The 26,454-nt window shown below is 54.4% G+C and overlaps 1 protein-coding gene across 1 annotated transcript in view; it reads left to right on the top strand.

Annotated features, from left to right (window-relative positions):
- LOC144676824 (ceramide synthase 2-like) overlaps window positions 1-23,676 on the top strand; it is a 38,646-nt gene extending 14,970 nt beyond the window's left edge. Inside the window, exons 4-11 of the mRNA XM_078537145.1 lie at window positions 2,934-3,052; window positions 10,264-10,321; window positions 13,451-13,501; window positions 15,164-15,256; window positions 16,893-17,021; window positions 18,724-18,830; window positions 19,393-19,546; window positions 21,580-23,676. Coding sequence (XP_078393271.1) covers window positions 2,934-3,052; window positions 10,264-10,321; window positions 13,451-13,501; window positions 15,164-15,256; window positions 16,893-17,021; window positions 18,724-18,830; window positions 19,393-19,546; window positions 21,580-21,708 — 840 coding nt within the window. The 3' untranslated portion in view covers window positions 21,709-23,676. The remainder of the gene's footprint in view (window positions 1-2,933; window positions 3,053-10,263; window positions 10,322-13,450; window positions 13,502-15,163; window positions 15,257-16,892; window positions 17,022-18,723; window positions 18,831-19,392; window positions 19,547-21,579) is intronic.
- The last annotated feature ends 2,778 nt before the right edge of the window (window positions 23,677-26,454 follow it).

The raw sequence follows: 26,454 nt of genomic DNA, 5'->3' as shown, positions 1-26,454 counted from the left end.
CCTACACCCCTCCCTATCTCTGTAACCTCCTCCAGCCCCTACACCCCTCCCTATCTCTGTAACCTCCTCCAGCCCCTACACCCCTCCCTATCTCTGTAACCTCCTCCAGCCCCTACACCCCTCCCTATCTCTGTAACCTCCTCCAGCCCCTACACCCCTCCCTATCTCTGTAACCTCCTCCAGCCCCTACACCCCCTCCCTATCTCTGTACTCTCCTCCAGCCCCTACACCCCTCCCTATCTCTAACCTCCTCCAGCCCCTACAACACTCCCTATCTCTGTAACCCCCTACAGCCCCTACACCCCTCCCTATCTCTGTAACCTCCTCCAGCCCCTACACACTCCCTATCTCTGTAACCTCCTCCAGCCCCTACACCCCTCCCTATCTCTGTAACCTCCTCCAGCCCCTAAACCCCTCCCTATCTCTGTAACCACCTCCAGTCCCCCTACACCCCTCCCTATCTCTGTAACCTCCTCCAGCACCTACCACCCTCCCTATCTCTGTAACCTCCTCCAGCCCCTACACCCCTCCCTATTTCTGTAACCTCCTCCAGCCCCTACAACCCTCCCTATCTCTGTAACCACCTCCAGCCCCTGAACCCTCCCTATCTCTGTAACCTCCTCCAGCCCCTACACCCCTCCCTATCTCTGTAACCTCCTCCAGCACCTACCACCCTCCCTATCTCTGTAACCTCCTCCAGCCCCTACACCCCTCCCTATTTCTGTAACCTCCTCCAGCCCCTACAACCCTCCGAGATCTCTATAACCTCCTCCAGCTCCTACACCCCTCCCTATCTCTGTAACCCCCTCCAGTCCCTACACCCTCTCCCTATCTCTGTAACCTCCTCCAGCCCCTACACCCCTCCCTATCTCTGTAACCTCCTCCAGCCCCTACACCCCTCCCTATCTCTGTAACCTCTTCCAGCCTCTACACGCCTCCCTATCTCTGTAACCTCCTCCAGCCCCTACACCCCTCCCTATCTCTGTAACCTCCTCCAGCCCCTACACCCCTCCCTATCTCTGTAACCCCCTCCAGTCCCTACACCCTCTCCCTATCTCTGTAACCCCCTCCAGTCCCTACACCCTCTCCCTATCTCTGTAACCTCCTCCAGCCCCTACACCCCTCCCTATCTCTGTAACCTCCTCCAGCCCCTACACCCCTCCCTATCTCTGTAACCTCCTCCAGCCCCTACACCCCTCCCTATCTCTGTAACCTCCTCCAGCCCCTACAACCCTCCTAGATCTCTGTAACCTCCTCCATCCCCTACACCCCTCCCTATCTCTGTAACCTCCTCCAGCCCCTACACCCCTCCCTATCTCTGTAACCTCCTCCAGCCCCTACAACCCTCCTAGATCTCTGTAACCTCCTCCAGCCCCTACAACCCTCCGAGATCTCTGCGCTCCTCCAATTCCAGCCTCTTGCCCATCCCCCCGATTCCCATCGCTCCACCATTGGCGGCCGTGCCTTCAGCTGCCTGGGGGGCCCTGAGCTCTGGAATTCCCTCCCTCAACCTCTGTGTGTGTCTCTCTCTGTCTCTTCGCACCCCCCTCGCTCGCTCGTGCTCTCTCTCTCTCTCTCTCTCTCTCTCCCCCCACCTTTTTCTTTCTCTCTTTCTCGCTCCCCCTCTTTTGCTCGCTCGCTCGATACCTCTCTCTCTCTCTCTCTCTCTCTTTACCCCCACCCCACCCCCATCTCTCTCTCTCTCTCTCTCTCTCTCTCTCTGTCTCTCTCTCCTTCATGTCGCTCCTCTAAAGCCAACCTCTCTGAGCAAAGCTTTTGATCACTGCTCCCTCCTCCTGTGTCGAGGTTTTGTTGGGTAAAGTGACTGCGGGCGGAGGGCTGTGGGATGTGTTTTTACCCGGCCGGGAGAGGGTACCGACGTGAGCCTTCCCGGTCGGGCCGGGGAGCTGCCACCGAATTTCCACGTGGAACGTAGGGGAGCGGGAGCAGGCCATTCGGCCCCTCCAGCCTGCTGCGCCCATGTAATAGGGGATAGTAAGAGGCTTTTTGGGTGGAACGGGCAGGCACCCGGCCAGATGAGGGGTAACGCAACGAGCGATATGCTTTTGGTAGGAATGTGGAGAGGCAATAGGGACTAAACGGTACAATTCCAAAGGGGGGGTGGTTCAGGAACAGAGACCCCAGGCTCCTGGATGCGCACAACTCTTTAGAGATGACAGGCAAATGGTCGGGCCTGTGCTCATTGGAGTTTGGAAGAACGAGAGGGGATCTTATTGAAACATCCCAGATTCTGAGGGGGGGGTGGGGGGTGCTCGACAGGGTGGATGCTGAGAGGATGTTTTCACCCCCCACCCCCCCAGACCCCTCATTGGGGGAGTCTAGAACGAGAGGGGGGCACAGTCTCAAGATAAGGGGCCGCCCATTTAAGGTGGAGGTGAGGAGGAATCTCCTCTTGAGAGTTGTTAATCTTCCAAATTCTCTCCCCCCCCACAACCCCCAGAGAACAGTGGACAGTGGGTCGTTGAATATATTCAAGGTTTCGATAGGTTCTTTGAATTGTAGGGGAGCCAAAGGTTATGAGGAAAGTGGAGTCGAGACCAAGACTGGATCAGCCGCGATTTTATGGAATGGCAGAGGAACAGGCTCAAAGGGCTGAATGGCCTCCTGCTCCCTATTGGTGTTACGCTCCTTTGGCAGAGCAGAGGAGGCTAAGGGGGAGATTGAATTGAGGCGTTCGAAATCAGGAAGGGGGTTTGGACGGAGTCAATAAGGAGAGACTGTTTTTCCACTGGGCGGGAGTGTCGGTAACCAGAGGGGGACAGACTGAAGAGAATCGGCAAAAGAACGAGGGGTTGGAGGTGGCGGAGGAGAGAGCCAGCATGGGCAAGATGGGCCGAATAGCCTCCTTTTTTTTCGGTTTGTGCTGGGGTGGGGGGGTGATATTCTGAGATTCCGAACCTGCTCTCTTGCAGACCGATATCGAAGGCCTCGCCAAGAAGTCCGGCATCTCCCCGCGGCAAGTGGAGCGATGGTTCCGCCGGAGACGAAATCAAGACAGGCCCAGCGTGCTCAAGAAGTTTCGGGAAGCCTGGTAAGAGCGAGAGAGAGAGAGACTCACCGGAGCGAGGGGGAATGCAAAAGTGTTTTCACGTTCCAGTCTCTCTTTTTTTTCCCCTCCCACCGCCCCCCTCTCTCCTCCATACTCCCTCCTTTTAAAAGCATTGCTGTTGGGGTGCTTCAATGGGGGCCTTGTTCCGAGTTACTGTTGATACTTTGAATGCTCAAAGCCGGGGAGGGGGTGGTTCTTGAGGTAAAATAGATCAATAGCCCACCTCCTGGACCCAACTTTTTATTCCGTCATGGGACATGAGCGTCGATGGGCAAAGCCAGCGTTTGTTGCCCCCCACCCCCACCCCCCACCGCAATCCCTAATTGCCCCTCGAGCTGAGTATCTCGCTCGGCCATTTCGGAGAGGGGGGGCAGTTAAGAGTCGACCGCGTGGCTGTGGGGCCTGGAGTCACGTGTAGGCCAGACTGGGTAAGGACGGCAGATTTCCCCTCCCCCTAAAGGGGGCAGGAGTGAACCAGATGGGGTTTTTTTTTTTTTTTTACGACAATCGACGATGGTCGTTGTGGTCGCCGTCACCGAGACTCGCTTTTCAATTCCCGGGTTCTGTTCGTTGAATTTTAATTCCGCCGGCTACCCGGGGTGGGATTTGAACCCGGGTCTCCCCCAGAGCGTCAGCCTGGGCCTCCTGGGTTACCAGCCCAGTGACATTACCACAATGCCACCGACTCCCTCTCGAGCGATACCCTTTTATATCCCCCCTCGCCCCGCACCGTAACCCCTAAATTGCCCTACCCTTGAGGGGGGGGTGGGAAGCGGTGACGATCCGGGCCTAGCGCACCCAGGAGCCTGAGAGTTCAGATCCCAATCGGAGCGAGTGGTGTCAAACCGAACCTCCGTAAATTAGGGTCGTTTTGTCAGCCGCTGCAGTGAAACTCGCCGCACGAGGTTTCAATATCGTCCTCGGGTTGTGGCTAGGCCAACGGGTATTGCCTGTCCCTAGTTGCCCCCTTGGGAGGGCGGTGATGAGCCCCTTGCGGGGTAGATGGTTGGTTGGTTGGTTGGTTGGTTGGTTGGATCGGGGAACTTTGACCTAGGGCCGAACAGGTGGCGCGAATCTGTTCATGCCCTTCGGGGAACCTGTTGCCCATTCCCCAGCCCCCCCACCTCCACCAGGTACCCTCACCAGCCGCTCGGCTGTAAGAACACTCCTGAGGAGGGCCCACCCTCGTCTTGGCCAGCGTTGCCCCACATGCCACAGTGCAGGGTAACGTGGTCAGGATTCCCCACAGGTTGGCGCTCGGCCTGCTCTTCAGGCCTCTTGCGTCGGCCTGTTGGAAACGAACTCGGGTTGTCTTTCTCTCTCTCTCCCTTCAATTTCCCCGAACCTCCCCACCCCACTGCCCAATAGGAACCCCCCCACTCTCCTGTATCCTTGCTGAATCTCCTCAGATTGGAGCTGGGGGGGGTGGGGGTGGTGCGGGGACAGGGAGAGGCCCGAGGACGGTCAGAAAGGCCTATCGATCATTTCCACAGGCCCGAGCTCTGTAATCTCGCTGCTGAAGCGTTAAGATTTTGTCCTGGATTAAGTTTGAGATGTCCTTTTTGTTGTTTCTCTCCTGTTTTGAGGCCATTTCCTTCCCCACCGAGCTGATCGTCAGGTGTTCGGGAGCCTGAAGCTTATCCTTGTCCGATTGAACTGAAATGCCCTCCCTGTTTTTGTAGGAGAGTGTCGAGACGCTCCTCCCCACACTGATCTTTCGGAGATCGCTGGTGCTGTTAACCAACCACCACTGCCCCCGGCTTCTGTTTATAATGAAAGGCCCCAGATCACCCTAACCGTAGAACCGTTCCAGCACAGAAGGAGGCTCTTCGGCCCATCGAGCCCATGCCGGCTCTCTGTAGAGAAGGGGCGGGGATCCTTTTTCCCTATTGCGGGGCCATGCACACACGGACAAAACCAGTCGCGGGCTCCATACATAGAACCATAGAACACTACAGCACGGAAAACAGGCCATTCGGCCCTTCTAGTCTGTGCCGAAATATTATTCCGCTAATCCCATTGACCTGCACCTAGTCCATAACCCTCCAGACCTCTCCCATCCATGTATCTATCCAATTTATTCTTAAAACCTAAGAGTGAGCCCACATTTACCACGTCAGATGGTAGCTCGTTCCACACTCCCACCACTCTCTGAGTGAAGAAGTTCCCCCTAATGTTCCCCCTAAACCTTTCCCCTTTCACCCTAAAGCCATGTCCTCTCGTGTTTATTTCTCCTAATCTAAGTGGAAAGATCCTACTCGCATTTACTCAGTCTATACCCCTCATAATTTTGTAAACTTCTATCAAATCTCCCCTCATTTTTCTACGCTCCAAGGAATAAAGTCCTAACCTGTTTAATCTTTCCCTGTAACTCAACTCCTTAAGACCCGGCAACATCCTAGTAAATCTTCTCTGCACTCTCTCAATCTTACTGATATCCTTCCTGTAGTTAGGCGACCAGAACTGCACACAATACTCCAAAGTTGGCCTCACCAATGTCTTATACAACCTCACCATAACATCCCAACTCCTATACTCAATACTTTGATTTATGAAGGCCAGTATGCCAAAAGCTTTCTTTACAACCTTGTCTACCTGTGACACAGGGAATTATGTATCTGAACTCCCAGATCCCTTTGTTCCTCCGCACTCCTCAGTGCCCTACCATTTACTGTGTATGTCCTACCTTGGTTTGTCCTTCCAAAATGCAACACATCACACTTTTCCGCATTAAATTCCATCTGCCATTTTCTGGCCCATTTTTCCAGTTGGTCCAGATCCCTCTGCAAGCTTTGAAAGCCTTCCTCGCTGTCCACAACACCTCCAATCTTAGTGTCATCAGCAAACTTGCTGATCCAATTCACCACATTATCATCCAAATCATCGATATAGACAACAAACAACAATGGTCCCAGTACAGATCCCTGAGGCACACCACTAGTCACAGACCTCCAGTCTGAGAAGCAATCATCCACTACCACTCTCTGTCTTCTCCCACACAGCCAATTTCGAATCCAGTTTACAACCTCTCCATGGATACCAAGTGTCTGAACCTTCTGAACTAACCTCCCATGTGGGACCTTGTCAAAGGCCTTACTAAAGTCCATGTAGACAACATCCACAGCCTTTCCTTCATCTACTTCCTTGGTAACCTCCACGAAAAACTCTACAAGGTTCGTTAAACACGACCTACCACGCACAAAGCCATGCTGACTATCCTTAATCAGCCCTTGGCTGTCCAAGTAATTGTATATCCGATCTCTCAGAACACCTTCCAATAATTTACCTACTACTGACGTCAGGCTCACTGGCCTGTAATTACCTGGTTTACTTTTGGAGCCTTTTTTAAACAAGGGAACAACATGAGCTACCCTCCAATCCTCTGGCACCTCACCCGTGGCTAAGGACATTTTAAATATTTCTGCCAGGGCCCCTGCAATTTTTACACTAGTCTCCCTCAAGGTCCGAGGGAATATCATGTCAGGCCCGGGGGATTTATCTACCCTTATTCGCTGTAAGGCAGCAAGCACCTCCTCCTCTTTAATCTCTGTATGCTCCATGACACTACTGCTTCCTTCCTTATACACTATGCCAGTTTCCTGAGTAAATACTGACGCAAAAAAACTGTTTACGATCTCCCCCATCTCGTGAGGCTCCACACATAGACGGCCGCTCTGATCTTCAAGGGGACCAATTGTGTCCCTTATTATCCTTTTACTCTTAACAGACTTGTAGAAACCCTTCGGATTTACCTTCACATAATCTGCCAAAGCAACCTCATGTCTTCTTTTTGCCTTCCTGATTTCCTTCTATTGTATTTTCTTACATTTTCTATACTCTACAAGTACCTCATTTGCTCCTTGTTGCCTATACCTGCTATACACCTCTCTCTTCTTCTTGACCAGATCGCCAATATCCCTTGGAAACCAAGGTTCCCTGCGCCTGTTAACTTTGCCTTTAATCCTGACAGGAACATGCAAACACTGCACTCTCAAAATTTGGCCTTTGAATGCCTTCCACTTACTGAATACATCCTTGCCAGAAAACAACTTATCCCAATCCACTCTTCCTAGATCCTTTGTCATTTCCACCAAAATTGGCCTTTCTCCAATTTAGAAATACACGCACACGCATATACACGCATGCACACGCATATACATACATACACGCACACGCACACAACTTAATTTCTTTTCTCTTTTAGAGAACATTCAACTCCTCTGTTTGAACGCGATGGCTGAATTTGAATATTATATTGTTAAATATTCTTACAATCATTTAGATGACGCTTTTACCCAGAGCCAATTTCTAACAACGATGATAAATGCTATTTTTGAAGGCGCTATTGTCATAGGTCTATGGTTTCAGACCTCTTGGTGCGGGCCAGATAAAATTGAGCCACAGGGTCAGGTCTGGCCCCCTCCCACCCAGTTCTCTACCCCCTGCTGTAGAGTTGATCTAGTCAGTGCTGTTTGCACCCACTCCCCCACCGCCAATCCCTGGCTCTATCCTCATACCCCTGTCTTGTTTCCCTCAACTGTCCGTCCAATTTCGTAGACGTTGACTGCACAGAAGGAGGCCATTCGGCCCATCCTGTCTGCGCCGGTCAACAAAGATCTGGCGACACTAATCCCATTTTCTAGCCCATAGCCCTGGAGGCTATGGCAACGCCAAGTGAATATCTAAATACTTCTTAAATGTTACGAGAGTTTCTGACTCAGCCACCCTTTTGGGCAGCGCGTTCCAGACCCCCACCACTCTCTGGGTGACAAAAATGTCTCCTTGACTCCTCCTCTCTCCGCCTTCTACCTCTTAAACCTTTGACCCCCTTTTGAACTCCTTCGTCATCTCCGTTTCCACTCCTGTGGGCAGCAGGTTCCCCTCGCTGCGTAAGAAAAGGTTCTTCCCCACTGCATCGCTTGCCCGAAACCTTTAAATCCACGACCCCGCCCTGGTCCCTGTACCACCAGCCAATGGGAATGGCTTTTCTCCGTCTACCTTATCGAAACCTGTCACCATCTTGTCCCCCCACCTCTGTCAAATTCTCCCCCTCAATCCCCCTTTCGCTCCGAGGGGAACAAGCCCCAAGTCCTCCAACCCAACCTTGTCACTAAAACCCCCTCCTCCTCGGGACCGATCCGGTAAATCTCCCTCCGCACCCTCTCAAGGACCCTCGCGTCCTTCCGAAAGTCAAGACAACGCCATATAATATACGTAACTCCAATAATTCTGATGGTGTTTATATTTTTTTGGGGGGGGTGGGTGGGTGGGTGCTGCAGAGCCACATCGGGTTGCCAACTCGAGTTGGATGTACTCCTGGAGCTTTCATTACATCCCCCCCACCCCCGGCCCCCTGCCAATCCTGGGGAATTGGCAACCTCTTGGCGCAAAGTGTTGCCGGAACCTTCCTTGCTTAATCGGGGAGGGGGGGAGAGAGGGGGGCAGATAGAAAACTGTTGCCCCTGATAAGACGACCTTTCTCCACCGCTGGGATGTCCCTACGACCAGTTGATTTTCTTTCCAAGTGTGGTCAGGGCTGCAGCGCAGGGAGCGCGGCACAGCAAGATCCCGCAGAGGCAGCAGTTTGAGGCTGACAACCCAGATTCTCTGACTCTTAAGTGATGTTGGCAGAGGAATGAGACGTGGGGCCCCAGGACACCGGGGACAGTTCCCTCGCCCTCCAACCCCACTCCTCCTCAACAACCGCCGCGGGATTTTTTATTTTTCTCTTTAACACCCACCCAAGAGAGACCCTCCATTTAGTATCTGGTCCCGAAAGACGGGCACCTCCGACAGCGCAGCACTCCTTTCGGCGCTGCTGCTCAGAGTGTCGGCCTGCGGTGGGATAACCGAGATAGGGAACTCGCCGCGGAAGGAGTGCCCCCTAAGCCGGTTGGGTGGGGGTCTTGTGGGGGTGGGGGGACAGTAAAGATGGTGAGGGTGGAAGGAGTCAGTGGGGGTGGTGAGTGGTTGGGAGTGGGGGTGGTGGCGGTGGGGCAGTGAGGGCAGGGGTGGGTCAGTAAGGGGGTGGCAGGGGTGGGGCAGTAGGGGTGTTGAGGGTCAGCAAGGGTGGGGGGGCTGTAAGGGTGTTGGGGGTAAGTGAGGGTGGTGGAGGGCAGTGGGGAAGTAAGGGTAGAGAGGGTGGGGTAGTGAGGGTGTTGGGGGGTCAGTGAGGGTGTTGGGGGGTCAGTGAGGGTGTTGGGGGGTCAGTGAGGGTGTTGGGGGGTCAGTGAGGGTGTTGGGGGGTCAGTGAGGGTGTTGGGGGGTCAGTGAGGGTGTTGGGGGGTCAGTGAGGTTGTTGGGGGGTCAGTGAGGTTGTTGGGGGGTCAGTGAGGTTGTTGGGGGGTCAGTGAGGTTGTTGGGGGGTCAGTGAGGTTGTTGGGGGGTCAGTGAGGTTGTTGGGGGGTCAGTGAGGTTGATTGGGGGGTCAGTGAGGGCGTTGGGGGGTCAGTGAGGGCGTTGGGGGGTCAGTGAGGGCGTTGGGGGGTCAGTGAGGGGGTTGGGGGTCAGTGAGGGTGGTTGGGGGTCAGTGAGGGTGGTTGGGGGTCAGTGAGGGTGGTTGGGGGTCAGTGAGGGTGGTTGGGGGGTCAGTGAGGGCGTTGGGGGGGTCAGTGAGGGCGTTGGGGGGGTCAGTGAGGGCGTTGGGGGGGTCAGTGAGGGCGTTGGGGGGTCAGTGAGGGGGTTGGGGGTCAGTGAGGGTGGTTGGGGGTCAGTGAGGGTGGTTGGGGGTCAGTGAGGGTGGTTGGGGGGTCAGTGAGGGCGTTGGGGGGTCAGTGAGGGCATTGGGGGGTCAGTGAGGGCGTTGGGGGGTCAGTGAGGGCGTTGGGGGGGGTCAGTGAGGGCGTTGGGGGGCGGGGGTGGGGGTCAGTAAGGGTGGTTGGGGGTCGGGGGTGGGGGTCAGTAAGGGTGGTTGGGGGTCGGGGGTGGGGGTCAGTAAGGGTGGTTGGGGGTCAGGGGTCAGTAAGGGTGGTGGGGAGTTAGGGGTCAGTAAGGGTGGTTGGGGGTCGGGGGTGGGGTTTAGTAAGGGTGGTTGGGGGTGGGGGTTCGGGGGTCAGTAAGGGTGGTTGGGGGTTGGGGGTGGGGGCTCTGTGTTGAAATAGTGTTTGGGGAGGGGGCTGTTTAAATCCGGGTTGGTTTGGAAGTTGTGCTTGTTGGATGTGGCCTGTGTTGAGAGGATTGTGTTTCTGTTACAGCTGGAGGTTCACCTTTTACCTGCTCGCTTTCACTGTTGGCATGGCCGTCATAGTGGATGTAAGTACCTCCCCCACCCTCACTCTACTGCTTATGTTGTGGGGGGGAGGAGGGGGTATACTGCGTGTACAGCAGGGGGTGGTGGTGGGTGAGCGCCAGCCAATGGGGGTGGTGGTGGGTGAGCGCCGGCCAATGGGGGCGGTGGTGGGTGAGGGAGGGCCGGCCAATGGGGGTGGTGGTGGGTGAGCGCCGGCCAATGGGAGCGGTGGTGGGTGAGCGCCAGCCAATGGGGGTGGGGGTGGGTGAGCATCGGCCAATGGGGATGGTGGTGGGTGAGCGCCAGCCAATGGGGGTGGGGGTGGGTGAGCGCCGGCCAGTGGGGGCAGTGGTGGGTGAGGGAGGGCCGGCCAATGGTGGTGGGTGAGGGAGGGCCGGTCAATGGGGGCGGTGGTGGGTGAGCGCCAGCCAATGGGGGCGGGGGTGGGTGAGCGCCAGCCAATGGGGGTGGGTGAGCGCCAGCCAATGGGGGTGCTGGTGGGTGAGCGCCAGCCAATGGGGGCGGTGGTGGTGGGTGAGTGCCGGCCAATGGGGGTGCTGGTGGGTGAGCGCCAGCCAATGGGGGTGCTGGTGGGTGAGCGCCAGCCAATGGGGGTGCTGGTGGGTGAGCGCCAGCCAATGGGGGTGCTGGTGGGTGAGCGCCAGCCAATGGGGGTGCTGGTGGGTGAGCGCCAGCCAATGGGGGCGGTGGTGGTGGGTGAGCGCCGGCCAATGGGGGCGGTGGTGGTGGGTGAGTGCCGGCCAATGGGGGCGGTGGTGGTGGGTGAGCGCCGGCCAGTGGGGTGGGTGCGTTTTTATATCTGGTAAAGAAAAATGTTTTAACAAAAAAAGAAAAACCCCAAAAAACGATATTTTTCTATATTTTATTTTAATGTCCCTACGAATTTTCCCCCAGAAGCTGTGACCTGGAGATTGACCTGCAGCTCCTGGAGGCTCCAAGCCAATCCTGGAGGGTTGGCAAACCCTCTGTCTGCCCCCTTTGATCCTGTCACCCTTACAACCCCAACAAATAAAACGTCTACCCATCTCCGTTTTGACATTTTCAATTGACCGCTGCCCCCCTCCCCCTCCCCCACCCAGGGGGAGAGTACCAGATTTCCACTCCCCCCCCACCGCCGATGTGTGAAGAGCTTCTTCCTGATCGCTCCTGGCTCTCGTTTTAAGGTTCCCACGGGGAGTGGTCGAGGTGGATCGCAGAGACGGATTGAAAGGGGGGGGGGAAGCTGGATAAACACGCAAGGGAGAAAGGAATAGAAGGATATGTTAATGGGGGGGAGATGAAGAGGGGGTGGGAGGGTACCCTCGTGTGGAGCAGGGACACCAGCACGCAGCAGAGGGGCTGAATGGCCTGCATAAATTTCCAGGTGGATTGTCCCCATCAAACAGTCCCAGGACAGGTACAGCACGGGGTTAGATACAGAGTAAAGCTCCCTCTACACCGTCCCCATCAAACACTCCCAGGACGGGTACAGCACGGGGTTAGATACAGCGTAAAGCTCCCTCTACACCGTCCCCATCAAACACTCCCAGGACAGGTACAGCACGGGGTTAGATACAGAGTAAAGCTCCCTCTACACTGTCCCCATCAAACACTCCCAGGACGGGTACAGCACGGGGTTAGATACAGAGTAAAGCTCCCTCTACACTGTCCCCGTCAAACACTCCCAGGACAGGTACAGCACGGGGTTAGATACAGGGTAAAGCTCCCTCTACACTGTCCCCATCAAACACTCCCAGGACAGGTACAGTGTGGAGTTAGATACAGAGTAAAGCTCCCTCTACACTGTCCCCATCAAACACTCCCAGGACAGGTACAGTACGGGGTTAGATACAGAGTAAAGCTCCCTCGACACTGTGCCCATCAAACACTCCCAGGACAGGTACAGTGTGGAGTTAGATACAGAGTAAAGCTTCCTCTACACTGTCCCCATCAAACACTCCCAGGACAGGTACAGCACGGGGTTAGATACAGAGTAAAGCTCCCTCTACACTGTCCCCATCAAACACTCCCAGGACAGGTACAGCACGGGGTTAGATACAGAGTAAAGCTCCCTCTACACTGTCCCCATCAAACACTCCCAGGACAGGTACAGCACGGGGTTAGATACAGAGTAAAGCTCCCTCTACACTGTCCTCATCAAACACTCCCAGGGCAGGTACAGCACGGGGTTAGATACAGAGTAAAGCTCCCTCTACACTGTCCCCATCAAACACTCCCAGGACAGGTACAGCACGGGGTTAGATACAGAGTAAAGCTCCCTCTACACAGTCCCCATCAAACACTCCCAGGGCAGGTACAGCACGGGGTTAGATACAGAGTAAAGCTCCCTCTACACTGTCCCCATCAAACACTCCCAGGGCAGGTACAGCACGGGGTTAGATACAGAGTAAAGCTCCCTCTACACCGTCCCCATCAAACACTCCCAGGACAGGTACAGCACGGGGTTAGATACAGAGTAAAGCTCCCTCTACACTGTCCCCATCAAACACTCCCAGGACAGGTACAGCACGGGGTTAGATACAGAGTAAAGCCTTTATCCACTATGGTGGGGATTGGCAGGAGTTTAGAACATTATCATTCAGTGAACATGTTTCGAAGCCTTTTGTTAACATTTTAACTCGGCTTTGAGGGCAATACCCTGGTGCGTGAAGGAGCACAGTGTGACCGAGGGAGGGGCGGGGGCGGGGTAGAAGGACATATCGTGGACCCTAATAAATCCCATCGGTTCACTATTGGTTTTGAAGGCATAAAACTGATGGGGAGGGAGAGGCTGAAACCGGGGGCCTTTGTTAAAATGGCTGCCCTCGCACCCTGTGATCACTTGGAGGGTATTGATGGATTGGCTGTTTTTTTAATGAGGACATTGTGTAACGCGGGAGAGCCTGAAAACCAGCCAACTGCCCTTTAATTTCTGATTAACTGAGCGCCAGGGAACAGTGGCCCCCTCTGTCTCTGTGTGGCATGCTGCAGAGCTCCAGGAATTCATGACGGGCCTGGCCTACAAATGCCCGGTTACCATAGCAACAGGGCCTAGCACATGCCCAACCCAACCCTTTCATTTTCCGCCCCCACCCCCCCAACTTTCCTCCCCACTCCAAACTATCCCTTTTAATGCTGTTTCTCTGTTTTAGAAACCATGGTTTTATGACCTGCGAGAAACATGGAGGGGGTTTCCGATACAGGTTGGTCGCAATTGCGTTCCGGGACTCGTATATTTTGGCTCTGGTTCCGCTCCGAGCTGAGTTTTATTTTTTTATAGCAGTTGTGTCACTTTATTAATAATTCTGGGGTTGTTCTCCTTAGAGGGGAGAAGGTTAAGGGGGAGATTGAATTGAGGCGTTCGGAATCAGGAAGGGGTTTGGATATTTCTCAGGAGATCTCTGAAGGCGGAGGGGCCTGTTAGTGGGGTGGTGAAAAAGGCATTTGGGGCTCTTGCCTTTATCAATCGAGGCATAGATTACAAAAGTCGGGAGGTCATGTTGGCGTTGTATAGAGCCTTGGTGAGGCCACAGCTGGAGTACTGTGTGCAGTTCTGGTCGCCACATTATAGGACCTTGGTGAGGCCACAGCTGGAGTACTGGGTGCAGTTCTGGTCGCCACATTATAGGAAGGATGTGATTGCACTGGAGGGGGTGCAGAGGAGATTCACCAGGATGTTGCCTGGGATGAAACGTTTAAGTTCTGAAGAGAGGTTGGATAGACTTGGGTTGTTTTCGTTGGAGCAGAGAAGACTGAGGGGTGACCTGATCGAGGTGCACAAGATTATGAGGGGCATGGACAGGGTGGATAGGGAGCAGCTGTTCCCCTTAGTTGAAGGGTCAGTCACAAAGGGGGCATAAGTTCAAGGTGAGGGGCAGGAGGTTTAGGGGGGATGTGAGGAACCCAGAGGGTGGTGAGGGTCTGGAATGCGCTGCCTGGGAGGGTGGTGGAGGCGGGTTAGCCTCACATCCTTTAAAAAGTACCTGGATGAGCACTTGGCACCTCATAACATTCAAAGCTATGGGCCAAGTGCTGGTGGTAAATGGGATTAGGTAGGTAGGTCAGGTGTTTCTCACGTGTCGGCGCAGACGCGATGGGCTGAAGGGCCTCTTCTGCACTGTGTGATTCTGTGATAGAGTAAATAAGGAGAAACTGTTTCCACTGGGCAGGAGGGTCGGTAACCAGAGAGGGACACAGATTGAAGAGAATCGGGAAAAGAACCAGAGGGGGAGATGAGGATAGTTTTTGTTTTTTTGACACAGCGAGTTGTAGTGATCTGGAAGGCGCTGCCTGAAAGGGCGGTGGAAGCAGATTCAATAGGAACTTTCAAAAAAGGCGGGGGGGAATCGGATAAATACATGAAGGGGAGAAATTTGCCGGGGGATTGCGGGGGGGATGAGCAGGTGCTGGTGGGGGGGAGTGGGCCGAATCTCTTTCAAAGGGCCAGCAGAAGCGCGACGGGCCGAACGGCCTCACCCCCCTGTGCTGTCTCGCTTTCCGATTCGGGAGAAATGGAGAACCCGGATTCCAACGCAGCCTTTCACAGTCGAGCGACGTCCCGGAGCAGCTTTCCGGCTGACCAAACTCTTTTCCGAAGCTGTTGTAGCGCCGGGGTAAATGCACCCGGGGGCCAACAGGCTATCTATCCCTCGACCGACATCGGGCGGGGCAGAGGGTCTGGGCACCTTGCTGGCGGTGGGAGCTCGCTGTGCGCAAATGTGGCGTTTCCGACATTGCCAGCACTTCCCGCACCCCCCAAAAAAAAATTGTTCCTCTTTGGCGATAGTGCTTCGGGACGTCCAGCCCAGCTCCTTTCACCTTTTTTTATTGAATAGAAAGTCTCTGTTCCTTCTCTCCCCGTACAGACTATGTTGCCGTCGCAGTATTGGTATTACATGATCGAGTTGGGTTTCTACTGGTCCCTCCTCTTCAGTGTTGCTTTTGATGTTAGAAGAAAGGTAAAGTGGCCTAAATGGGAAGTTTTTTGGTTTGTTTTTTTGTTTGCCAAATTATCTCACTCCCTTCCCCCCCCCACCCCCTCTCCTGAGGCCGCTCCGCCCTCTGCCCGTCCTCTCCAGGAGCAGGAGGATGGCCGTTTTAGTCCATCCCAATCCGATAGCGGCTCATCTGTACCCTAACCCCATCTTTTACCCGCCTTGGCTCCCGTTACCCTTCAAACCCAACGAAAATCTAGCCGTCTCCTCCGCTCGTGAACTTTTCAGTTGATACCCTCCAACACAGACCCCCTCCTACCTCAACCCAGCCTCGACAGCTTTATATTGGGGGGGGGGTGGTGAGAGAGTTCCAGATTCCCACTCCCCCCGTGGGGGTGTGTGTGTGTGTGTGTGTGAAGTGCTTCCTGACATCACCCCTGATCAGCCTGGCTCCCATTTTAAGGTGCTGCCCCCTCCTTGTTCCGGACTCTCTCCCCACCCCCGACCAGAGGAAATAGTTTCTCTCTAGTGTTGCTCCCTCCCCCTTCGCAACCCGGTTCCCTCGGGATAAAGGGCAACATCCCATTGGGTGGTTTATTTTTTTTGGGTGCAGGTGGGGTTTTTGGTCAACCATCACTCGGTCCTTTGCCCACTGTGTGCGGAGTATGGAGGGATGTCCCAGTCCCCTTCCTCGCCCATGCTCGCACTCTATGGCCCCCACTGACGTTCCTGGGAGAATAACCACTCTTTCCCCCCCACCCCACCCACCCCTCCCCAATCTTTCCCTGCTCTTGAGACCTCCAGTGCACCCGAGGCCAAACATCCAGACAACGTTGGGAGGTCAAGACGGGGCAAAGCTGAGGTCAAACGAAGGCAAGGGGGACGAGGGTCAAAGTTCAGATTTGGCCGACTTGCTCCCTGAAGGGCAAGAATTTTCGGTTGAGGGGTTTCTGGGGGCCTCCGCCAGAGTCCTGAAGGGGCTCCTCGAAGCCCCTTCACACGCAGCTGCCTTCCTTTTCTTCCTTTTCCGCTCCTCCCTCTTCCCTGCACCCCCCTGCTCCCCAAACCATTCAGGAATCTGCCGCTCCCGCAGAAGTCTCACTTCTGTCCCTGCTCCCGGATTAGCATTGCATTGTTCCCACTCCGGCTTCCGGTTCTTGACAGAGGCGGAGGGGGTTGGGGAGAGGCGACCTAAGAAGGAAGAGACTCCAGTAAGATTACCACCAAGCCACTGTCTCTTCTCGTCACTGGGCCAGCAATCCAGAGGCCCAGGCTAATGCTCTGGGGACAAGGGTTCAAATCCCACCCCCGGGCCGCCGGTGTTGAATTAAATTCGATTAATAAATCGGAAATTGAAAGTGATGGTGACCAGGGCAGCCATCTTGGATTGTCGTTAAAAAAAAAAACCCATCTGGTTCACTGGTGTCCTGCAGGGAAGGGACTCTGCCGTCCTTACCCGGTCTGACCTACACGTGACTCCAGACCCACGGCCAAGTGGTGGACTCTTAACTGCCCCTCAGACATGGCCGAGCGAGACCAGTCTGGTGTATTCACCACCACCACCTCCGAGGGGCAATGGGAGGGGAGGCGATAGATGGCGGCCTTGCCATCCTGTGAATGTAATTGAGCTAACGTCTCTCCTCTTCTTGGCCCATCGTAGGACTTTAAAGAGCAGATCATTCACCATGTTGCAACGATCATCCTCATTAGTTTTTCCTGGTGCACTAACTACATTCGAGCTGGGACACTGGTCATGGCAGTTCACGACGCATCGGACTACTTTCTAGAGGTAACGCCCATCGCAGCGACGGCAGCCACCCTGTATTTTTAAGTAGTGCCTTTGACTTCCCAAAATGCACCCCCCCTCCCCCAAGGCATTTCACGGGAGTGTTATCGAGCAACACTTTGACCACCCCCCAGCCCGCACGAGGAGATATTAGGGACAGGCGACCAAAAGCTCGGTCGAAGAGGTCGGGTTTAAGGAGGAGAGAGAGGGTGAGAGGTGGAGGGAGGGAATTCCAGAGCTCAGGGCCCACCCCCCCAGGCAGCTGAAGGCACGGCCGCCAATGGTGGTGGAGCGATGGGAATCGGGGGATGGGCAAGAGGTCAGAATTGGAGGAGCGCAGAGATCTTGGAGGGTTGTAGGGGCTGGAGGATGTTACAGTGATAGGGAGGGGTGTAGGGGCTGGAGGAGGTTACAGAGATAGGGAGGGGTGTAGGGGCTGGAGGAGGTTAAGGAGATAGGGAGGGGGTGTAGGGGCTGGAGGAGGTTACAGAGATAGGGAGGGATGTAGGGGCTGGAGGAGGTTACAGAGATAGGGCGGGGTGTAGGGGCTGGAGGAGGTTACAGAGATAGGGAGGGGTGTAGGGGCTGGAGGAGGTTACAGAGATAGGGAGGGGTGTAGGGGCTGGAGGAGGTTACAGAGATAGGGAGGGGGTGTAGGGGCTGGAGGAGGTTACAGAGATAGGGAGGGGGTGTAGGGGCTGGAGGAGGTTACAGAGATAGGGAGGGGTGTAGGGGCTGGAGGAGGTTACAGAGATAGGGAGGGGGTGTAGGGGCTGGAGGAGGTTACAGAGATAGGGAGGGGTGTAGGGGCTGGAGGAGGTTACAGAGATAGGGAGGGGTGTCGGTGCTGGAGGAGGTTACAGAGATAGGGAGGGGTGTAGGGGCTGGAGGAGGTTACAGAGATAGGGAGGGGTGTAGGGGCTGGAGGAGGAACAGAGATAGGGAGGGGTGTAGGGGCTGGAGGGGGTTACAGAGATAGGGAGGGGTGTAGGGGCTGGAGGAGGTTACAGAGATAGGGAAGGGTGTAGGGGCTGGAGGAGGTTACAGAGATAGGGAGGGGGTGTAGGGGCTGGGGGAGGGGTTTGAAAATGAGGAACTGGAAGCCAGTGTAGGTCAGCGGGCAACAAGACGATGGGTGAACTTGAGGCAAGGGAACGGAAGGTCAACGGGTGTCGATGGGGATGTGGAAACACAAACGGATTAGCCACGATCTTATTGAAGGGTGGCACAGGCTCGAGGGGCCGAATGGCCTACTCCTATTTTGTACGTCCGTTTGAACAGAATGTGACGTGAGTTAGGAAATAAGCAGCAGAGTTTCGAATGACCGGACGTTTGTGTCAAGTTGCCGATAAGCCCGGGAGTACGTTGGGATGGTCCAGTCCAGCGGTAACAAAGGCCTGAATGAGGGCTTCCACAGCCGACGAGCTGAGACGAGGTTAAAGTTGGGCGCTTTAACAGAGGCGGTCGTTGTAGCGCCACGAAGGTGAGGTCAGGAGCTCATCTCTGGGTCCAACGTCACTCTAAACTCTGGGGAGAGTAACTTTACCACGAGACTGCAACTCGAGATGGCCCCAGAATTGGGGAGAGGAGGCGGGGCACAGATTGGGGCGGGGGGGTGGGGAGATTAACCCAACACATTCTGCTCTGGAAGCACTGTTGGGGTGAAGAATCAATCCTAACGCCGATTTATTTTTTGTCCTGCTAGTCGGCCAAGATGTTTAATTATGCTGGGTGGAAAAGCACTTGTAATTTGCTCTTCATCCTCTTCGCTGGAGCATTTATCATCACCAGGCTCATCATCTTCCCTTTCTGGTACGTGTCGCCTATTTTACCGTGAATCTCTGACCGTCATTAAAATCTGTTCCCACTCTGCCTGAGGAAGTAGAGGCCAGGACTTAACCTCCCAACCCTGACTCATTTGGTTGCTATCTCCCTTCTGAGTAACACAGTTACTCCCTCAAATCCGCACAAATGCATCAGGATAGATTTGGATCAGGTTAAGGCAGAGGGAGCTTTACTCTGTATCTAACCCCGTGCTGTACCTGTCCTGGGAGTGTTTGATGGGGACAGTGTAGAGGGAGCTTTACTCTGTATCTAACCCCATGCTGTACCTGTCCTGGGAGTGTTTGATGGGGACGGTGTAGAGGGAGCTTTACTCTGTATCTAACCCCGTGCTGTACCTGTCCTGGGAGTGTTTGATGGGGACGGTGTAGAGGGAGCTTTACTCTGTATATAACCCCGTGCTGTACCTGTCCTGGGAGTGTTTGATGGGGACAGGGTAGAGGGAGCTTTACTCTGTATATAACCCCGTGCTGTACCTGTCCTGGGACCAAGGCTGGAGAGGTATGACCGGTCTTTGTTTTATCTTCAACAGGATCATTCATTGCACAGTGATCTACCCCTTAGAGCTGTACCCAGCATTCTTCGGATATTATTTCTTCAATGGGATACTAGTGGTCCTACAGCTCCTACACATCTTTTGGGCAGCTCTTATCCTCCGAATGGCATTAAAGTTCATGACTGGAAATGTGAGTAGAAGTTGTTCCGGGCCCTGCGTGAATGTTTGCCCACTGTCAGCAGGATGTTATTGCCTCTTGTTGGGTCAGACTGCGAGAGGGTGATGCTGGATCTTGGATGTGGAAACTCTCTCCGGCGAAGGCTTCAGCAGCCGCGCTCGCTCTATCCCGGCGGCTCGGAGACTTTGAGTTGGATCTCATCGAGGGATTCCGGGGTTTCGTCAGCAGCTTGCCGCCTTCATAGCGCCTCTAAACAGGGGCAAAGATGCCCTGACACTTCACAGGGGGGCGCGATATCAGATTAAAAATCTGACCCCGTGCCACGTGAAGGAGACTTTGGGGACAGGGTGACCAAAAGCTCGGTCAAAGAGGTCGGTTTTAAGGAGCGTCTTTAAAGGAGGAGAGAGAGAGAGAGTTGGAGCAGAGAAGACTGAGGGGCGACCTGATCGAGGTGTACAAGATGATGAGGGGCACGGACAGGGTGGATAGGGAGCAGCTGTTCCCCTTAGTTGAAGGGTCAGTCACAAGGGGGCATAAGTTCAAGGTGAGGGGCAGGAGGTTTAGGGGGGGATGTGAGGAAAAACTTTTTTATCCAGAGGGTGGTGAGGGTCTGGAATGCGCTGCCTGGGAGGGTGGTGGAGGCGGGTTAGCATCACATCCTTTAAAAAGTACCTGGATGAGCACTTGGCACCTCCTAACGTTCAAGGCTATGGGCCAAGTGCTGGTCAATGGGATTAGGTAGGTAGGTCAGGTGTTTCTCACGTGTGTCGGTGCAGACTCGATGGGCCGAAGGGCCTCTTCTGCACTGTGCGATTCTGTGACAGAGTAAATAAGGAGAGAGAAAGAGAGGTGGAGAGGTGTAGGAAGGGAATTCCAGAGCTCAGGGCCCCCCAGGCAGCTGAAGGCACGGCCGCCAATGGTGGAGCGATGGGAATCGGGGGATGGGCAAGAGGCCGGAATTGGAGGAGCGCAGAGATCTCGGAGGGTTGTAGAGGCTGGAGGATGTTACAGAGATAGGGAGGGGTGTCGGGGCTGGAGGAGGTTACAGAGATAGGGAGGGGTGTAGGGGCTGGAGGAGGTTACAGAGATAGGGAGGGGTGTAGGGGCTGGAGAAGGTTACAGAGATAGGGAGGGGTGTAGGGGCTGGAGGAGGTTACAGAGATAGGGAGGGGTGTAGGGGCTGGAGGAGGTTACAGAGATAGGGAGGGGTGTAGGGGCTGGAGGAGGTTACAGAGATAGGGAGGGGTGTAGGGGGCTGGAGGAGGTTACAGAGATAGGGAGGGGTGTAGGGGCTGGAAGAGGTTACAGAGATAGGGAGGGGTGTAGGGGCTGGAGGAGGTTACAGAGATAGGGAGGGGGTGTAGGGGCTGGAGGAGGTTACAGAGATAGGGAGGGGGTGTAGGGGATGGAGGAGGTTACAGAGATAGGGAGGGGTGTAGGGGCTGGAGTAGTTTACAGAGATAGGGAGGGGTGTAAGGGCTGGAGGAGGTTACAGAGATAGGGAGGGGTGTAGGGGATGGAGGAGGTTACAGAGATAGGGAGGGGTGTAGGGGCTGGAGGAGGTTACAGAGATAGGGAGGGGTGTAGGGGCTGGAGGAGGTTACAGAGATAGGGAGGGGTGTAGGGGCTGGAGGAGGTTACAGAGATAGGGAGGGGTGTAGGGGCTGGAGGAGGTTACAGAGATAGGGAGGGGTGTAGGGGCCTGGCGAGGGTCGGTAGGGGGCCGAACGGTCTGATCACCAGCCTGTGAATCCTCCCGCCGTGCCTGGTGGCGGGCGGTGAGAGCTGGGAGTTTCCTGGTCTGCAGGAGGCCGGGGCAAACCGCTGCAGGGCTTTGCCCAGGAGAAGCATGGAACCATCCAAGGGAGGTCCATGGTCGCCAATGCCCTCTTGGGGTGGCACGAGGAGGAGGGGGTAGGAGCAAGTGTGAGCGAGTCAAATTGCCAGCCTGGCTGACCAACGTAAATAGGAGGTCGGCGAATTTTCAAGGAGCCCATCTGATTTTTGTAATTCCATTTCGTTTTTTTTTTATCCCCGTGACGCAGATTGTGGAAGACGAACGGAGCGACCGAGACGAGACGGATAACTCCAACGAGGACGAGGAAGCTACCAAGAATGGCCCGGTCTCCAATGGACATCCTGTTTTGAACAACAACCATGGGAAGACTGATTAGTGCCTTACACTCCTCAGGGAAGGGTTGTTGGGGGAGTGGTGGTGTCACAAGGTGCCTTGGCTAACATTTCCTTCCCTCCCCTTACCCACGCCGCCCCACCAACCCCTTTAACCCTACAGAACCCACCCTGTCCCTACTGCACAGCAGAAGTTGTTACAGGAGAAGAAGAATCTCTAGTCCTAAGCTTTAAATAAAAAAATAGAGAGTTGGGGTGGGGTTGGCGGGTCAAGAGTTGTGGGAATCTTTGAAGAGAGAGAGAAACCACCAGTGCCGAGTGCCATCTTTCTCTCTCTGCACCCCATACCCTCTCTCGTCCTCCATTCCCCAGGGGCAATAGGTCCCGTTGACCTGGGGTGGTCAAGCGGTGGGGAGGGAGGGAGGGGGGTGGGGGAATCCGCAGGAACCTTCTAGTAGCTGGCCAGATGTGCCTTTTGAATCAGTATTTTATTTTTTTTTTTTTTGCTTTCCTGCATTCCTCCCCACCTCACCCCCGCCCCCACCCCCTGCAGGATCCCAGAGTGGGATCGCACCTGATGACGTGCGACTTTCTTCATTTAAGCTTCGCCTCTGGCCACCTTCCTGAAGCAACCCTCCCCGAACCCCGCCTTTTTTATTTTATTTTATTATTATTTTTTTAAACCTCTTTTTTTTCACCCCACCTCCCACCCCCACCCCCCACCGGGAAAGGTCCTGCTTATTCACGAAGGTGACCAAGAACCACATTTGAGAAATGCTGCGAAAGATATGTATTGATAATTTAATATATTTAAATTCTTGCTCGGTGCCCGTCTCTCCCTCGCCTCGCTGTTTGGGAGCGTTGTAGAGTTTAGCGACACTTTAACGGCGCCGCCCCACCTACCATTCCCCCATCCCCCCCACCCCCCCCAAAAAATATCCCAAAGGTACGACTCTTGCTGATCCCTGTTCTTCACTCCCTTTGTTCCTCGCTTTGCCGTTCTTCAAGTGGCGAGTTTCGTGTGCGTTAGCAGAAGGGGATGGCATCACAGCCCGCTGCTGGGCTTTTTCTGGTTAGGGAGGGAGGGAGGGTGGGAGGGGATGGTTTTGGGTTGGGCGGAGGGAGACAGTGAGAGGAAGTTTCAATGGGCAAGCGAAGGGTAGGGAGAAACCAGGGTGGAGTTGAAGGGCCGGTGACTGGTCGCGGGGGAAGGGTGGTCTGTGACCAGCGGTGGGTAAACGCGCCCCCCACCACCTAGCTACCCGCCGCCCTTTGATTTTGGCGTGGAGGGGGGTGGGTGGGGGGAAGCTGGCCAGGGTGAAACCCGTGGGGTTGAAGCTTCCTTTCAAAGACCACGCCAGCCGTGTGCACTTAATGACAGACTCAGCGATGATGGTGGGCTCGGGATATAGTTTGGAGGAAGGGTGGTGGTGGTGGGGGTGCAATGCTGGCTCCCTATCACTTCGGGCTCGATCGTGGGGCCCTGAATGGGAGGATCGGTTTGTGAAAACAAAATGGCTCTTCCTCTCTCTCTCTCTCTCGCTTTTTTAACGTGTCGTCGGAACTTCCTATCGTCACAAACTTCCTGTTCCTCCTCCTCCTCGAATTTCTCTTCCACCCCTCGGGCTTTGAACTCCTCCTTTTCTTTTCAAAGCTTGGTTCTCCGAAAGATGTTTTTGTTTTTTTGGGAAGGGGGTGGGGTGTGTTAGTGGGGGAGAAGGGGCGGTGAGGTGTGGCGGAGTCGGGGGTGGGGGGCTTTGACCCCCCCCCCCCCCCACCCCCCACCCCCGAGTTCAGGGCAGACCCCGAGAGAACGAGCAGGGGTCAGCGAAGATAACTTAAGAAATGTCTGTCAAGTCAGAGTTGAGTCGATGGGGAGGGAGGGAGGGAGGGTGGGGTTTACAGTAATGTTAACAATTGAGAAGTATAATTAAAAGTTGTAAATATGAGAATTGAGATGTTAGGGAGGCCTCCATTTCGTTAATTTTTTTGATTAAAATTAAGTTTTAAAAGACGGAAGCATGCCTGGCCTAGTGTGTGTGGCTCCCGTCTGCTGTGTGCGGGGTCCCCCGACTTGCCGAATAATCTGCTCGCCAGTTCGGGGCTTCTCTACGGACGCAACGCCCTCCCAAGAGCACCATAGGGAGGAGGCCGCTCGGAGGGGAGGGCCCTCGGGCTGGTCCCACCTTTCAATCACGTCGTGGCTGATCTGCTTTTAACTCTGCTTGCTCCCCGCCCCCCCGCCCCCACCCCATGTTCACATTTTTAATTCTGTGTTGGTTCAAGGGGAGTGTCTCCCACGCTCGATCCCGAGTTCCCTATCTCGGGCAGGTGGGCCGGGCCCGGAAATTGCTGTGCGATTCTCACGAGGTAAACACGCGGTTTTTCTGTCCTCCTCCTCCGCGTTCTCGTGCTGGCGTCGACCCATTTTTTTTTTTTAAGACGGTTTAGGATTTTTAACTCCGCGAATTTGAAATCGTTGCGCCTCCTTCCCCATCCGCCGCCACAACACTGGAGTTAGAAGCTCGTGGGTCCACGTCCGTAATCCAGGCCGGCACTCTCGGCGCCGGTACTGAGGGAGGGCTGCGCTGTCGGAGGTGCCGACTTTTCGGGATGAGGCGTTCAAGCGAGGTGCCCTGTCGGGTGGATGTAGAAGACCCCACTGCCGCTAGGGGAAGAAGAGCTGGGGGTTGGGGGGGGGAGGTGTGGGTGTCCCTCGACCAACGCGACTACAATCGATTTGGTCATAATCGCGCAGCTTGTTTGAGGGACCTTGCTGTTGGTGAACCTCCCACGTTACAACCAAAATGGTCCACACTTGGAAAGTGCTTTGGAGGTGGTGAAGTGCTTTGGGAAGTCGTGCAGTCGTGACGGGCGCTACAGAAAGGCAAGCCACCTCTTACCTTAACTTGCGTACCATTTGCTTATCCCTGTTGGTCTGGTCTTTGCAGAGTCCCATTCCCTGCGGTCTCCGGTCAATCGTGTGCAGGTTCTGACCTCCTCCTCTGGGCCAGGTCCCCCTTTCTGGGCTTCATTGACAGGCTACCCTCTGCTGCTCTTCCAGCAAAACCCCGGGGTGCAGTCATCTCGTTGCTCTCCTCTCTAATCCAACTCGTCTCTTCATGTGGCTCCCTAGCAGTTTCCCAGAGTTCTCCTCTGAGCAGGGGAGGTTAGGAGGAGATTTGACTACGAGCTAGAAAACGTGGGGGGGGGTGGTGGCGAGTGGAAGATCTGACAGACCATTCAAGTTTGGAGGTTTAATCGAGGCGCTCGAAATCAGGAAGGGGTTTTGGTAGGGTAAAGAGAAACTGTTTCCTCTGGGCAGGAGGGACCCAGATCGAAGATAATTGGCAAAAAAAACCAGAGATAGCACAAGGAACTTATTTTTTTGATCTGGGATATATAAACCTTTCTTTTAAAGTAGGGAAAATCCCAAGATATTCTATAACTATATCAATGGGAAGAGGATAACCAGGAAAAGAGGATGGCCCATTAGGGACCAATCTATGGGTGGAGCCAGAGGACATCGGTAGAGTGTTGAACGAATACTTCACGTCCGTCTTCACCCAAGAGAATGAGGATGAAGATATCAAACTCGGGGAGAGGGACTGCGAGGTTCTTGAGCAAATTGATATAGGGAGTGACAAGGTATTGGAGGTGTTGGCAGCCTTGAAAGTGGACAAATCTCCAGATCCAGATGATTTGTGTCCCAGACTGCTGAGGGAGGCAAGGGAGGAGATCGCAGGGGCTCTGACCCAAATTTTTAATTCCTCTCTGGCCACGGGGGAGGTGCCAGAGGACTGGAGAACAGCTAATGTGGTTCCGCTATTTAAGAAGGGTTGTAGAGATAAGCAAGGGAACTACAGGCCAGTGAGTCTCACGTCAGTGGTAGGAAAACTATTGGAGAAAGTTCTGAAGGAGAGAATCTATCTCCACTTGGAGAGGCAAGGTTTGATCAGGGATAGTCAGCATGGCTTTGTCAGAGGGAGGTCATGCCTAACAAATTTGATTGAATTTTTTGAGGAGGTGACCGGGTGTGCAGATGAGGGTAGTGCAGTTGATATAGTTTATATGGATTTCAGCAAAGCCTTTGACAAGGTCCCACATGGGAGACTTATAAAGAAGGCAAATGCACGTGGGATACAGGGTAATTTGATAAGGTGGATTCAAAATTGGCTTAGTTGTAGGAGACGGAGGGTGATGACAGAAGGATGATTTAGTGACTGGAAGCCAGTGTCCAGTGGTGTACCACAGGGATCTGTGCTGGGTCCCCTATTATTCGTCATTTATATAAACGACATAGATGACCTATGTGGGGTAGGATTAGTAAGTTTGCGGATGACACAAAGATTGGCCGGGTGGTTAACAGTGAAGTTGAGTGTCTTGGGCTACAGGAAGATATAGACGGGATGGTCAAATGGGCAGATGGAATTTAACCCGGAAAAGTGAGGTGATACACTTTGGAAGGAGTAATTTGACAAGGAAGTATTCAATGAACGGCATGACACTAGGGAGTTCTGAGGAACAAAGGGACCTTGGCGTGTGTCCATAGATCTCTGAAGGCAGAGGGGCATATTAGTGGGGTGGTGAAAAAGGCATATGGGGCACTTGCCTTTATCAATCGAGGCATAGACTACAAAAGTAGGGAAGTCATGTTGGAGTTGTATAAAACCTTGGTGAGGCCACAGCTGGAGTACTGTGTGCAGTTCTGGTCGCCACATTATAGGAAGGATGTGATTGCACTGGAGGGGGTGCAGAGGAGATTCACCAGGATGTTCCCTAGGATGAAA

The sequence above is a fragment of the Cetorhinus maximus genome, unplaced genomic scaffold (assembly GCF_964194155.1).
Source record: "Cetorhinus maximus unplaced genomic scaffold, sCetMax3.hap1.1 HAP1_SCAFFOLD_1976, whole genome shotgun sequence".
In the NCBI taxonomy this organism is placed as follows: domain Eukaryota; kingdom Metazoa; phylum Chordata; class Chondrichthyes; order Lamniformes; family Cetorhinidae; genus Cetorhinus; species Cetorhinus maximus.
The sequence above is the reverse complement of the archived record's forward strand: the minus strand, read 5'-3'. Positions and strand labels throughout refer to the sequence as shown.